This window comes from Cryptotermes secundus, unplaced genomic scaffold (genome assembly GCF_002891405.2).
Source record: "Cryptotermes secundus unplaced genomic scaffold, Csec_1.0 scaffold106, whole genome shotgun sequence".
Classification (NCBI taxonomy): domain Eukaryota; kingdom Metazoa; phylum Arthropoda; class Insecta; order Blattodea; family Kalotermitidae; genus Cryptotermes; species Cryptotermes secundus.
The window spans coordinates 888,538-903,685 of NW_019734310.1; the positions used below are offsets into that span (position 1 = coordinate 888,538).

General features: G+C 36.6%; 1 protein-coding gene across 1 annotated transcript in view; it reads right to left on the reverse strand.

The window, feature by feature from the left end:
- The window catches only part of LOC111868426 (collagen alpha-1(IV) chain), a 151,660-nt gene that overhangs the window by 31,725 nt on the left and 104,787 nt on the right, over positions 1-15,148 (reverse strand). The window contains exons 5-12 of the mRNA XM_023859036.2: positions 14,651-14,713; positions 12,415-12,669; positions 11,885-12,046; positions 10,527-10,656; positions 10,300-10,449; positions 8,616-8,792; positions 7,442-7,606; positions 1,243-1,404 (exon numbers count right to left, since the gene is read on the reverse strand). Of these exons, the coding sequence (XP_023714804.1) occupies positions 1,243-1,404; positions 7,442-7,606; positions 8,616-8,792; positions 10,300-10,449; positions 10,527-10,656; positions 11,885-12,046; positions 12,415-12,669; positions 14,651-14,713 (1,264 nt within the window). The remainder of the gene's footprint in view (positions 1-1,242; positions 1,405-7,441; positions 7,607-8,615; positions 8,793-10,299; positions 10,450-10,526; positions 10,657-11,884; positions 12,047-12,414; positions 12,670-14,650; positions 14,714-15,148) is intronic.

A 15,148-nucleotide genomic window follows, 5' to 3' on the forward strand; every position in this document is an offset into this window, starting at 1 on the left:
ATATCTACGTTGCTGTTACACTGCACTTTGTTTAAAATTTAACATTTAAAAACACATTGTTCTTTTCCTTGTTATTATCAACATCTACTTCGTTGATATCTGTCTGGTTTATAGATTATTTTACACACGTTAATTTTGATTTTCCTGTAGTAGCACTATAAAATCTTTAGTTCTAATTTTAAAATCCTTTAAAATTTTTCTCTAAATTTTAAATTTAAAATTGTTAGGGTTACTCACCCTATGTCTAAAGTTCTGCAGCGGCTAGTTCTTATTTCCACACTGTATAGGTGTTATTCTGTGTAGTCTTCCTGTGTGCGTGCCGCTGCTATTCTTTACTAACATGTGTTTTTAAATGTTAAATTTTAAACGAAGTGCAGTGTAACAGCAACATAGATATACACCTGATGATGGCCGTTTGAGGCCGAAACATGTAGTGTAAGGAGAGTAAGATCAAGGACATATAATATATTGTTTCCACTTGGGACGGAGTTTATATCATTTATTAAGAACTGTACTTTAATGTACTTTTTGCCCAATGTTGCTATTTGTTTTTGTTCGTGCTCTACAAGCATGTGTGCATTACTTTTCAGCCTACCCACGTACATACACATACTGTGTATTTTTTAAGAGTTGTTGACATGTAGTGTTTGGCTGTTTTCAACTGAATATTATAAAATTATAACACTCTACAATATTTGAATTTGAAAATATTATTAATTTAAATGAAAAAGTGAAGTCCATGATTTATTTTATCCGTCTTCTAGTGCATACATTTATTTATCCCCTCCTTCCTTTAAATTGTAAAGAAATAAAGCATACTTATTTAAAAAAAATATTATGTCCGCTAATATATTTGTAACAATAAAATTATGTGTTTTTATTACCTACGATCTTCTGTATATCTTGCATTTGCAATTTCTGTGCTAGAACCTGGCTATTATTTGAAACGTTGGCACTGTTTTGAATTTCTGTGTTACTATCCAAAAACAATTTGATCCCAGGGCACTATCAATGCCTCAAAATTTAATTGTACCTTTATATTATATTTCCTTTCAGGACAGTACTCCAGTTGACCTAAAGCAATAGCTGTCACTGATATTCATTATACTGAAACATTAGCTCATTTCAGATTGTAACCGATGGGCAGTTGGCAATAATCTATCCCAAGTTTTAATATAGTCCTGCCTGTGTGCTATTACATCACTGTTGTGACATATTTTCATTTTCATTGCTGCTTCTTACCTGCAGTTCCATTCACTCCATCTAAACCTGGTCTTCCATGTGGACCAGGTTTACCCTTCTGGCCTTTGAGTCCACGTGGACCTTGAAGTCCAGGGAAACCTGAAATGCCTGGTACACCATTTCTTGCAGAATCACCAGGTTCTCCTTTTGGCCCACGAAGACCTGCAAAGTTGTTACCATTAATATTTTACTGACACCATCAGAGTCAAAACTGACTAATGAGAAAATTTCGGATTCCCAGTATGTTCAGTTCATGTATTCACACATACACACATTTGGGTTATAAGAATTTTTTTCATGTTGTCTCTCATCCTAATGGAAAAATGCAGGACTTTGAGAATGAAGTGCTAAAGAAAATATTTGGACCTTTGAGGAAGGATAAAACAAAAGGATGAGTATCATAAATGCACTCTTCAAGAAAATATTATTATCATCATCAAATTAATGAGGATGAGATTGTAGTGTCATACAACATACATAGGAAGATGAGAAATGCCTACAGAATTCTACTCACGTCACCTGAAAGGAAGAGGCCACTTGAGAGATGTAGACATCAATGGGACAGAAAAGAAATTTGTGTGAGGATTTGAAACGAATTCAGCTAGCTCAGGACAGGGTCCAATAGTAGGCTCAGAGATCAATAAAAAGCGTGGGTCTCTTGGCCAGATAGTGACTCAACTTCTCAATGAAGACTACTCTCCTTTAATTATTTAGTTTTATTTAGTATTTCACTAAATGTATAAGACAGAAAATGTTTCAAATAGAAATTGTAGACTTCAATGACATTTAATAGGTGCCAAGATAGCTCAGTCAGTAGAGCAATGGGCTACAGGCTGGAAGGCAGAGGAATATGGGTTCAATTCATGGCTAGGCAAGAGATCCTTCTTTTTTCCATAGTATCCACAAAGGCCCTTTGTCCCACTCAGCCTACTGTCAAATAGGTACCACAGCTTTTCCCCTGGAGCAAAGCAGCTGGGGTGCAGAACTGACCACTAATCTCCAGCTTATGCCGAGGTTAAGAAGGCACCTCCACTCCCCAATACATTTCCAATGAGTGGTGCTTAATTAATTAAACAGAGAAACGACAAAATTTAATTTATGTGTTGTCATTTTGAGAACATGGATAAGGTTTCACTTCAGCCTGATATGAAGTTTGGGTTGTATTAGATTGGTTGAAGCCAGAATTAACGTTGTCTGACAGCATTTATTATAAACTTCCCATGCCCCCACCCCCACTGCAGTACAAATTTCCTGAAGATGTGTTCTATTATTTCAGAGATATAACATGTAAGTAAACTGACAGACATAGCTGGTCCTATATGTGCACATGAATTCATCAGTTATCTCAACAATATCTCTTTTCTCCAGCTGAATGAGTTTTGCAAACCGCATTCTATGTGTAGTATTATCTTGGATATTAAATATTTCTTGGCTATAGGCCTAATGGAAGTTTAATGACAATCATCATCATCATCATCATCATCATCATCATCACCATCATCGTCATTGTCTTCTTCTTCTTCTTCATGAATTGAGTTACGTATATCACTGGCTAGTCCAACTCCAAAAATAGAACAGTCTAATGTTTAATTTAAGCTCAGTGTTTGAAATATATGTGAGGACACTGAAATATATATTATTATACATTTCTGATTAGATTAAAAATTGGTCTTTCCACCTCATCTGTGGCATTCCTGGATCTTGTTTATCTGTTTATCTTCCATAATTTCTACTTTCTGACACTTTTCTTTTTGTAATAACATATATTATATAAGTGAAGTACTCGTATGTCTACATTTTAATTAAATAAGGGATTATTAATTACAGAATTTTATATATTTCTGTGGTTGTTCAATCATTCACATTTTTGTATTCATGAATTAACCACTTCAATGGAGCCGAGTCATTGAAAAGCTGTTACTTAAGTACAAATCCCTGTGTAACATTTCATAACATATCAGCCTTTTATGACAAGCTAATAGTCCACCACCAAATTCTGAAGATGGAGGGCTGCCCCATGGACAGCACTTCACAACTGCTTATGCAGCTGTACCCATATCTCAAGGCCTTAGTCACACACAAATGTGCCATGCCATGATAACAAGGATTTGATCTAAGATGGCATTAACTAACAAACATTAACAGAAGAACTTGAAGGTTCAACAACATTAATACCAAAGCTTGCCACTGGATATGATTTTGGATCAATTTTGTCCATAACCTACCTCCCTAAAATCCATCCTAATATTATCTTCCCATCCACTTCTAAGCCTTCCAAGTGGTTATTTTTCAAGAGATTTCCTCGCCAAAATTCTCCATGTATTCCTTGTTTACCCCTTTTTTTCACATATCCAGTCCTCATAAGCTCAGATTTTATCAGCACAGCAATGCTAGGTGACAAGTATAATTATCGAAGTTGGGTAATATCCTAAATTGTACACGGTGTGTCCAGGATCCATGAGGACACATTTTTTTAAATTTTGCCCTGCAATGCCATCTGCTGGTGAGTTGTGGCATTAAGATTCTTGAAGTTTATGCTGTGGTTGTCTATAATTTCAAAGCGCAGGCATCACTGCATCATGTGTTCTGACCTTGAATGTAACAGTACTGTACTGACACTCATCGGAAAGTGGTGGTTGAACAGAGAGTCAACATAAAATTTTGTTTGAAGTTAGGCAAAACAGCCGGATAAGTGTACGAAGTGATGAAAAGTGTGTACGATAGTGACTGTTGATTTTTCGATGGTATGCTGTATTTCGTGATGGCAGGGAGGACAATGAAGATGCTCCACGTACATCAAAGCCGAGAATAAGTTGCACTGAAGAAAATGTGAAAAAAAAGTGACTGAAATCCTTGCATCAGACAGATGTGTTTCTGCAAGACTCATTGGTGAGCTTTTGGGAGTACCAAAAAGTTCTGTGCATTAAATTTTGACCGAGGATTTGGGCAAATGGAAGGTCTGTGCGTGGTTTATACCGCACGCGCTGTCAGGCGATGAAAAACATGCCAGAGTGAAACACTGCAAAGATATGTTACGGTTGGCCCCAAGTGATACAAAATTTACAAAATCAATTAGTACTGGTGACGAGACATGGTGTTTTCAATATGGGCCTCTCACAAAGCGGCCGAGTGCAGCGTGGTTGAGCCCAAAGAAGCCGAAACCAAAGAAAGTGCGCATGCAAAAGAGTCGAGTAGAGACACTGCTAACCATTTTCTTCGATTCCAAAGGAATCATTCACAAGGAATTTCTGCCAGAAGGTCCAACAGTGTATTCTGATTATTATCTCAGATTCCTCAATCGTTTGTGGGCGAGAATTCTTCGAATTCGACCTGAATATCGAGAGCAAGGTTCCTGGTTGCTCCTCCACGACAATGCCCCACCCCACAAATCGAAGATCATGCGCGATTCTTTAGCCAGAAAAGTGATCACAATCCTTGATCATCCTCCATATTTGCCAGATTTGGCTCAAGAAGATTTCTGGTTGTTCCCAAAAGTTAATTTGGCGATGAAAGGAGACTGTCACGACACCATCCAGGACATCCAAAGGGAATGTACCACAGTCTTAAATGCAATTCCACAAAAGGAGTACAGTGACTGTTTTTGAAAACTTTTTAATCGATTCCAGCTATGTATTGATTCAGAAGGAGACTATTTTGAAAAAAAGGAGTGACATTTTGAAAATAATTCACGTCTTGTATTTTGAATGAACACAGTCCGAACAGAACCTGGACACACTGTGTATACGATGTATCAATTATTGAACTAATTATCTACAGGATATCAGGTGAATTAATTTATCCTTTGATATAATCCAATCTGTTACGGTCTGCTGCCTTTTTGTGTAATAAATGTAAGAAATATATTTGTCAGCATGAAACTGGTAGTCTAGGGCTACAGAATCAATTACTAGTTACTTTGTTGGAGAAATAATAAATAAATTTATTATGGAATATTTGTGGGATATCTGGAGGTGTTACCATTTGTAAATTGCATAGTCTCTATTTAGTAAAACGTAAAAAAAACGTGATCATATGAATGAAACTCTACACATGTCCATTGTCTTGGGTAATTAGTAACATCCCATTCAACATGTTATCAAACATAACCACCCTGTGGAGATAGGGGGATGCAATCAACTTCCGGCGACACAGGACGTCCTCTGAATCAGGGAGCTTGTGATAAGGGTCATAAGGCGACGACTCCAGCCAGTTTCATTGGGATTTAAATTCATTAACCTCACAACTTCATTCATGTATTTCACTTCTCAGGTGGTTTTCACTGTAGAAGGATATGATACCTTTTAAACTGTTGTGGTTATGCTTGCTTGCAATTTTCTTATTAAAAAGTGAATAATGAGTTGGAAAGAATTTGGAAGGAAGCCTGGTTTTAGGTAATATCTCTGCATTTGCCTGGAGGGTCTGAGAATTGCAACAGTAACCCTCAATCAGAATAGCTTATCTCCAGACCAAAATCAGAACCTGAGACCTCTAGAATAATGAAGCCTTTGCTTCTCATTAAGTTTTCCATATGTGGTACACACATTCCATCAGAAACTCACGACATAAGGGCACTCATATGCAGTTGCATGCACACCACCAGGGGAGGGAGGGGCTACTGCATGAACTAAGAACACCCATATTTATGTATTAAGTGTAAATTTTTCCATTGTTTTCCTGTAATTATTGACTTTTTGGACATTATCCATCATCCTGTTTTTTATTTACATCATCATCACCAACTTTCAGATCTTAGCCATTATTTTGCTCAAACTGGATTAATATACGACTACTTGCCACATCCAAAATTATCGAGCCTCCTCTTTTTTTCTAAAATGGCGATTCTTATCCAGGAAGTCCATGGTATAATTTATGCCACTCTGCCATGCCCAGTAAGTTTATATTATATATATATTATTCAGTATAGGTAAAGGTAATATTATCCCTGTGCTTAATTTATTAAGTATCACATCACGAAGATGTATGGGGGTGGAGGTATAGATCAAAATATTCTTAACCTTGCCACTACATGAAGGGGAGTGGTCAGATTCATGCCTCAGCTGCTTTACCCTAAGGAAAGAGCCTTTTGTACCCAGTGTACGAGTATATGAGGCTGGATGGGCCCCAGAACTTGTCTGGATGCTGTGGAGAAGAAAAAAATCTCTTGCTCCTGTTGGTAATGAAACATTATGTAGTGTCTTACTTACATTGAAATCAATTGTAGAGCCTCTGTTTTCTAGATGTGAAGCATCTGTTTATTGTTTACTCACCGCTGCTAAGCAGTGGTACCTGAGCTGCCACTGTAACGTTTGCTTGAATGTGGGCAGTTCCCACGAAACTAAACCAGTAATGTATATATGAAAAGGTATTTCCATATTAAACTAGTGGGGTTCACTGTATTATGCACATTACTTTTAGTTCATGAGTTTACATAATATCTGCAACTGGACAGAGGAATTAAATGAAAATAGGTACCATAATGTAATTCCATGACATCCTGTTATTGAGGGACTAAGTGATATTTCCTTCAAAAACTTTATTTTAGTCTAATAAATATTTTATAGTTCACTACTGTCCAGTAAATCTGCTGCTCTTATTCCATGCCCTTCTTCAGCCATAAAAACTTAGAATTTGTGAACAACAATCGAAAATTACATTTTTCCACACAGAATTCCTTACTCATGTTTCACTTTCAGACAACAACTTTATCTCTCCTATTCTAAAATCACAATGTTTCACAAATGATTCTGGGTCTACTTTCTAATAAAGGGAAGCTATACATCACAACTATAGCTTGTTTGTCCTAGCTATAACTCTGAGCCTGGATATACAGAAGTCTAAACTCACAGTCCCGGGGGGACATCAGTTCAGTATTTTACTCAGATCACTAGTGCAAGAAATGAGAAACTTATGTGAAGCAGCCTTTCCATATCACCCACTGCAGTGTTCCACATTAGCATAATGGAGCTCTAAAAACAACATACAGAATACACATGACTAGAACAGATTAAAGAAACATTTTTTATAAAAGGAAGAAAGCAAAATTATTTAAATAATCTGTTCACATTTCCCTTGAAAAGTATTAACTGAAAAATCTGCCTTCAAAGATTTTCCCAGTGTTCCTTACAGCTTTGTTGTACACAGTTTTTGAATTTTTGTGATAAAATATAATTTTCAGATCACATTTAAGTGGAAAAATTACCTGGTAAACACACTCCACAGTCATCACCCTTGGGTCCATGTTCACCTTTTGACCCGGGCATTCCTGGAAGACCAGGCAACCCAGGTGCACCTGGTGATCCTGGAAGTCCTGCCTCCCCAGGGGGGCCCGGAATAGGGACACCTATACCTAGAAACCCCTTTGGTCCTGAAATAATCAGATTCAAAAAATGGTTATCTGAGCATGCATTGAAGGTTACAACTCCAATTTCTGCATTACATAAAATCTTTTCACATAACGCTCTCCATATTTCACCATCATGTTGCTAGCAGACACCAACTTATTTTACAGTAAAAAATGGATCTATGTACAGTGTTATTTTATTGCTTGGCAGCCATTTAATTTATCAAGGGATCACTATGTGGCACAATGGAGGTGAACTGTCAAACTTGGAATGATGAGAGTGTGTATTCATTTATAAGACTGTCACAATAAATAAGCAATTTATTATTTCAGTACACTTTATTTTTCGCAAATCTTGAATGAAACATGGGAACCTCTGAAATATCTAAATAAATAACAAACAGTTTAAATTCTGATTGTGTAACATTCATTCAACAATCCAGAATATTACAGATCATACCTCACTATTCTAGGATTAAAAAGAATGGAAGGTTGATACTAGTTTTATGATATAAAGAATTCTCACAAGATTTATCCCTGCCAGCAAGTCATCACTATTTGCTTTCTCTCAATTTATTTGCAACATAATACATTGTGACATAATGGTTGAAAGCTGGAACAGTGGCAATGTTAGGCAATGACATAGTAAACAAGTGTGGAAGCAACAAATAAACATGATCAGGAAATGTTGGCCCAGGAGTATAAATCAGCCAGACTTCTATAGTTATTAGTTATAAGCACTCAGTAAATCCAGTAATCAATCCAAATTCCAAGTCTAGTGACAATATTTATTTTTGTAAAAATACAAATTTCAACTGATTATTTCATATCAGTGGTGTTTTACTGTGATTTTAAAAATGGACAACATGGGACTGAAGTGCAAGATTTTGCATAGGCAGGCTAGCAATCTAGTTTTAAGATGTTTAATTATCTCACACAAAAGGCACAGAACTATGAACTGTGTTCTCATGTCACAAGAATGCACTAATAATTTGTCATATTTATGCAAAAGGATGACAAGAATATCACTCACCTTGTAAACCATTTTCACCACGATCTCCAATTGGGCCACTGAAACCATCACGTCCTGGTATTCCATCTTCACCTGGAGGCCCTGTCATTGTGAGTCCAGGGAAGCCCTTCTCTCCTAGAGCACCTGGTTGTCCAGGTAAACCTGGACTTCCCTGAGGACCCTGAGGGCCTGATAGACCTGTAATTTCATGTCAAATATATGGATTTCTTAATGATGTTAAAGTTACAATACTGAACTACATGAAAGAATGATGGAAAAAATTCCATAACGATTAGCTTCATGATTTGTATTCTTCAACTATTATGGTGGTCAAATCAGGAAGGATCCATAATGTTCTGTTGTAGCATCCTGTTACATCCATGACAACATCTACACATGGCATAACAGAAGGAAACACACACATCGCCATAAAAATTTACAGCCTGCAACACATGATAAACATAAATGAAATTATACTTCAGATTCTAAAATTAAATCATAAAATTATAAAAAAATACATATCAACACAAGTTATGACAGTGCAAAAAAGTGCAGCAATTTCTCCAACAATTTTGACACCAAATTGGTCAAAACACGTTGTTCAATAGAAGCATTAAATAAAACAATGTGAAACAATTAAAAGTTTTAAATTTTAAAACTTGAATTTTAGAACTTTTAGTGAATTGCATGTGAGACAGCCGTGAATACATGAACAACAACAACAAAGGATCCATTAAGCAGATGGGAAATCTATATACAATTTTTGATGGAAAATTTATGGAAGAGACTTGGCATACATGGGGTACAGAATTATAGATGATCATAAACAAATGGAATGTCAGGGAGTCCACATGATTCATCTGACTCAGGACAGTGTCAAGTGACCGGCCCTTATGGGCTCAGTAACAAACTTTCAGATATCATTAATGCAGAAAATCCATTGGTCACCATAATAATATCTCATTAAGAGTACAAGTGATGAAGTTCATCATTATGAAATTTCTACCATCATCCTGTTCCTTCCTCTCTCTTAAGTCCAAATATTTTCTTCAGCATTCGGTTCTCAGTGACATTAAATGCAAGAAGTCTGTTTTCATTACTGGATGGCAGACATCAGCATACTGCAATGGAAAGTCCAGGGGCAGAATCCAAAATTTTTGTGGTCCTTGATTTTAGATGGTATTGGGTCGCCAGAAATGACATATTACTCTGGAAATGTTACCTTCAGTAGTGATCATGTCAAGAAAGAACTTGATCCTGATTAAGTATCAATTTTGCTGATTACTGTTCAGAGATAAAAGCTACATATTTCTGCCTCTTGGTGTAGTTAGTGACATTTTATCAACAGTGCTGGCTGCATAATTTGAACTGAGAGAACTGGTATTTGATGATGGAGATTCTGTGGGTTGCTTCACAGTTCTACCCTAACATTTTCCACCAGGAATTATGAAAACTACGTTAATCTCATTCAATATCCTGGTAGTACTTGAAACATGGAACTTAAAAATATTATGATGCAGTAACCACTACATCATATTTAGTAGCCAAGGTCAAGTCTTCAGCTATTTCACTCTCAATTTAATTTTCTGAAAATTACAAAGTAAAGCACTGAATTGAGATTTGCAAGAATATGATGGAACACAATCTAAAGCCTCAGTCTGGTGTTCATGTTTACAGCCTGTCATTTTATTGCAATATTACTTACCATCATTTCCTCTTTCTCCTTTGATACTGAGACCCTTTGGCCCTTGTTGTCCCGGTGCTCCAGCATCCCCTGGTTCACCTGGAGGACCAATAAATCCCATGTTTCCAGGTCGACCAGGTATTCCAGAGAGTCCTCGATCTCCAGGAGGTCCTAGAAGAGAGAAGAAAACATGATAAACATCCATTCATTCTTCAAGATAACTGTTGTGTCTTTGGTAGGATACAAACCTAAGGGGCCTTGATGTCCTATAACACCGGGACCCCCCTCTTCATCAAGATTGGGATTGTAAATCCCAGGTTCTCCATCAACTCCTTGTACTCCTGGTGGGCCTATTGCACCTGGTGTCCCTGGTGGTCCCTAATAACAGAGACATTAACACTGTACTGAATGTTATGGAATGCCAGTCCATTAAGTATTTCAATGAGCTGTGTAACCACACATCTCCAACTAATTCCTTCAGATTTTGTATATGGATTCATAAGATGTAAAAAGTCATATTACAATAGTAAACTACTGTAACCTAATGAGGAGCTTTATAACTTGTACTCTTCTCCAAGTATAATTAGAATGATCAAGTCAAGGAGGATGCGATGGGCAGGGAATGTAGCACAATCGGGGGTGAAGAGGAATGCATACAGGATCTTAGTGGGAATGCCAGAAGGAAAGAGACTACTGGGAAGACCAAGACATAGGTGGGTGGACAATATTCAAATGGATCTTAGTGAGACAGAATGGGATGGTATAGTTTGGATTGATCTGGCTCAGTATAGGGATCAGTGGAGGGTTCTTGTGAACATGGTGATGAAGTTTCAGGTTCCATAAAATGCTGGGAAGTTCTTGAGTAGCTGCACAATTGGCAGCTTCTCAAGAAGGGCTCAGCTCCATCAGTGAGTGAGTGAGTGAGTGAGTGAGTGAACTACTGTAACCATGGAACAGCTTTGTCATGAAAAGCCTCAAAAAAGCATGCAATGAAGTGAAATGCATCTGTGAAAAACACAGAACAAAATGCTTTATAGAGTATTTGACCTAATAATAGGAATCCAGATAATGCAGAATTATGCGATATATTTCTTCTGGTACATTCATGATGTTAAATCTGATACTGAAAGTTACAGAACCAAATTTCAGAATTTTCTCTTTTACCTTGAAAAGACTGACCATCAGCTGAGAAGATATTATCTAAATCTACAGCATACAATATGCATATTTGAGAATTATAAGTAAAACTCTTTATTAAGTCCCAACTCTAGGAAGTAGAAACACATGTGTCATGTGTTTTATAAGTATATTTTCTAATATGTATGGTCATTAATTCATTTCTTAAGAACAGGAACATATTTAAAATTTTTAATTTTAATGCACACCTGCTTATAGGCAGGAACCATAATGAAATCCGTGGTTTCTGTGCATCACAGTATTGGAATTACTAAACAGCAATATATTTGGTGAGTTATAAATTGAAACATTTTATTCTAATTCAGATCTATCTGGCCAAAAATAATTATATTCATAAAATACTAAAGAGTGAAATCTTCACACAATTTTCCATATAATCCTAGAATGTAATATAATCATTTTTTCTCACCTTTGGTCCATCTTCCCCTGTCTGTCCAGAATAACCTGGGGCTCCCTTTGCCCCTTTGGGACCACTTGGTCCTGCAGGTCCTTCTTTACCCTGTTTTCCTCTCTGTCCATCTGGACCTTGATCACCCTTCATTCCTTTGGCTCCAATTAAACCAGGCTGACCCTAGCAGCAAATCAGGATTTATTATAATCTATGTAATATTGATTTTTGCATATATTTAGCTGGTTGAAAGGTGCTTCAAATGCCATAGTCATTCCTGCCACCACCCAGGACTTCATCTTGTATCACTCACCTGGTAAACAGGAGATTCATGTTTAAATTCTGCTTACAGAACATTTTTTTATATTCAGAAGATTTATTTCTGTGCATTCGGATTCAGCACAGCTTCCTTTATAAATTTTAATTTTGATCTTTCTGGACCAACTTCACTTATTTCAATTTAAAATTAGAATTACATACAAAGTGCAAAAACGTGAATTCATTTGTTAGTATATTTTATAATGTTCAACATGTTTTTGAAGTTTTCTTACTTGTGGTCCTTTTGGTCCAAGTTCACCCTTCAGTCCTCGTGACCCAGAATCTCCAGTGGCACCTTTCGGACCTTTTGGCCCTTTCCATAAGAATATAGGAGGGTGTTCTACTGCTTCTTCCCCGTCATGAACAAGTTTGCCAGGCGGGCCAGGATCCCCTAAATCTCCCTGGTCTCCTGGCATTCCAGGTAATCCATACTTGACCTCTCCTGGATCTCCACGCAGACCCTGTGGTCCTGGTAACCCTTGGAATCCCTGTGATTATCCAAAACACACAAATACATAATTGTGTCAGTGTGGTTATGAAGTTTGGGGGTATGAATACGTATGCCTGCTGTTATTTGCTAAGAGGGGCATGAAACTGTGGACACATGGATCTCTGTCATATCCTCTTAAATATTTCTTTCTGTAAGCTTAACTTCTAGATTAGTAAATGATAGAAAAATTAGCAGGGTTGTTTGAAGGGTGCCAGTTACTTCTACAAGTAAGTCTATCTTTTATTCTCCAATGAAGAGAAGATGAGGCAAATGGTAGGTAAAACTGGTCAAATTTGACCACTCTACTGTTCATTTAGAGGCACAATGAGCTTCAGTGGATCAACAACAAAGGTAAAAGTCATCCAAAAATCATGTTGATGTTTTCAGCTATCACAGTATTTGGAGGTAGGAGTTAGTATCTGCCTCACTTCCTCTTCACTGGAGGATACTACAGTTTTTCTGTTAGTGCCAGGCTCTAATTTGAGTTGACACTGTAGTGTAAACTGGGACTTTACAACATCAAATCATTAAAATTGCATTAAACTGCAAAGAAGTAAAATACAGAATCTATATAAATAAAATCCTTTAAGAAAAATGTATCATCAGATGGACAGTGACAGAAAGAAAAATAGAGACAGAAGGTAGGAACAGGGGAAGACACAAGAGGAAAATGAAGGAAGAAAAAAGAACAAGGGACTAAAATAAGGAAAAGAAAGGAAAATGAAGAATACAAATGGGCCCTATTAACCTACATAGTGAAATATCATTAAATACATAATACGTGTATATTAACCTGAATTTAAAATTTTGAAACTTCAATTAAGGTAAACTGGTAAGTTCTTATAACTTGTCACAACTATTTCATTTAACGGCATGTCCTCAACTGCCAGAGTTGTAAAAAAAAAGAGAACTCTTTTAAGCTGTCATAGCAGATTGTTAGTGAACATACAGCAGCATAAAATATTTGGAACACATAATGAAGGATCGCTTGAATCCTTATGTATTAAATAAATGCCATCACCTTGTAAGTAAAAAAAATGACCCACTACAGCCACTCACCACAGACGTCACCTAGTTAAAGTTCAAGATTACAAATGATAAAACAATTCCATCCAGTGTGACTATTGAAGCTTTTACTACTTCACTTCTTAGCACCCTAACATATTTCGGTCCCTATAGACCATCATCGGAGGGAACATCAATACTTTTAGAAACTACTATTACATTAGGTGTTTTGATTTTTAAAATACATATATATACAATATTTGTAACATACACTTTATACAAAATCCAAATTTCTTACAACTACAGCAACTGCCCTTGATGCATTAAAGTTTTTAGAAACTTTTTGTTATTTAATTTAAAATTCTTTAACCAAATAGGTTCGTGTCCCTTGTCCTTTCGTTTTTCTTGACGGGGCCGAACTTGTGCCACCTGTCTTTCTTGGGAAGGTAGTTCTTGTTGTTGTCCTATGTTTGTTTGTAGCGTGCTATGTTGTTTTTACAACAAGAGATGACGGACCACAAAACGATATGGAAAACCTAGCCTAAATATTTTAGAAAATCTTTGGAAATAACAGAACATGAAACAGAAGCTTTAGCAAAACCAAGAACATTAAAGTACTGGGAGGGGATACATTGGAAGCCTCCTTGTACGGACGCTTCTTAAGGCTTTGATGAGCTGTCAGTAGATTTAAGGATAGGCAAAGTTCTTATTGTTAAGTTCTTCTGAAGTAGCAATCCTGAAAAGAAAAACTTCGACAGCACATGACTTCTTTCTATAATTGGAAAGAATTGGGAATTTAGGAACTGTGAGCTTAATCATTCATCCCATTTTTAACATTAATGATAAGAGAATTCCAACTAAAATAAATTACAGGGACCACTACATTAACATGAATTGTTATTCCTGATCAATTAATCATGACAACCCTAATCCACATTCACACAGTATTACAGCCTGCAGTATTGGTTACTCACTTGAAATCCAGGTGGACCTGCATACCCTGGTATCCCTGGTTGACCCCTATAGCCAGGTAGTCCCTAAAAAAGCAAATTCAGAACATGTACAGAAGTTTCACAGCCTTTATTTTCTATTTTACTCATCAGTCTGCAGACTGACAGAACAGGTTCCACGATACATGGTAAACTCTTTGCATAGAACAGTATCCTTCTGGTAAAAGAACAAGAAGTTTCTATGCCTTTATTATAAAAGTCCATCATTTGACACAATCTCAAAAATTATAATTTAGTGATGTGAAGAAGAGGGCAGAGGGCTCTGAATATGCACCAATATGATCGTGAGTTTCATTTTTAATATCCGTGTATTATACAAAAATTAAAAACAGATGTTTACTAAAGTTAAAGTAACGTACAAATTCCTGTCTACAAGTACAGTCTCTGTAGAACATCATTTTATTAATTTTCAGGCTGTTATCAATCGCCTGATGATACTGGCGAAATAAACATATTTTCAAG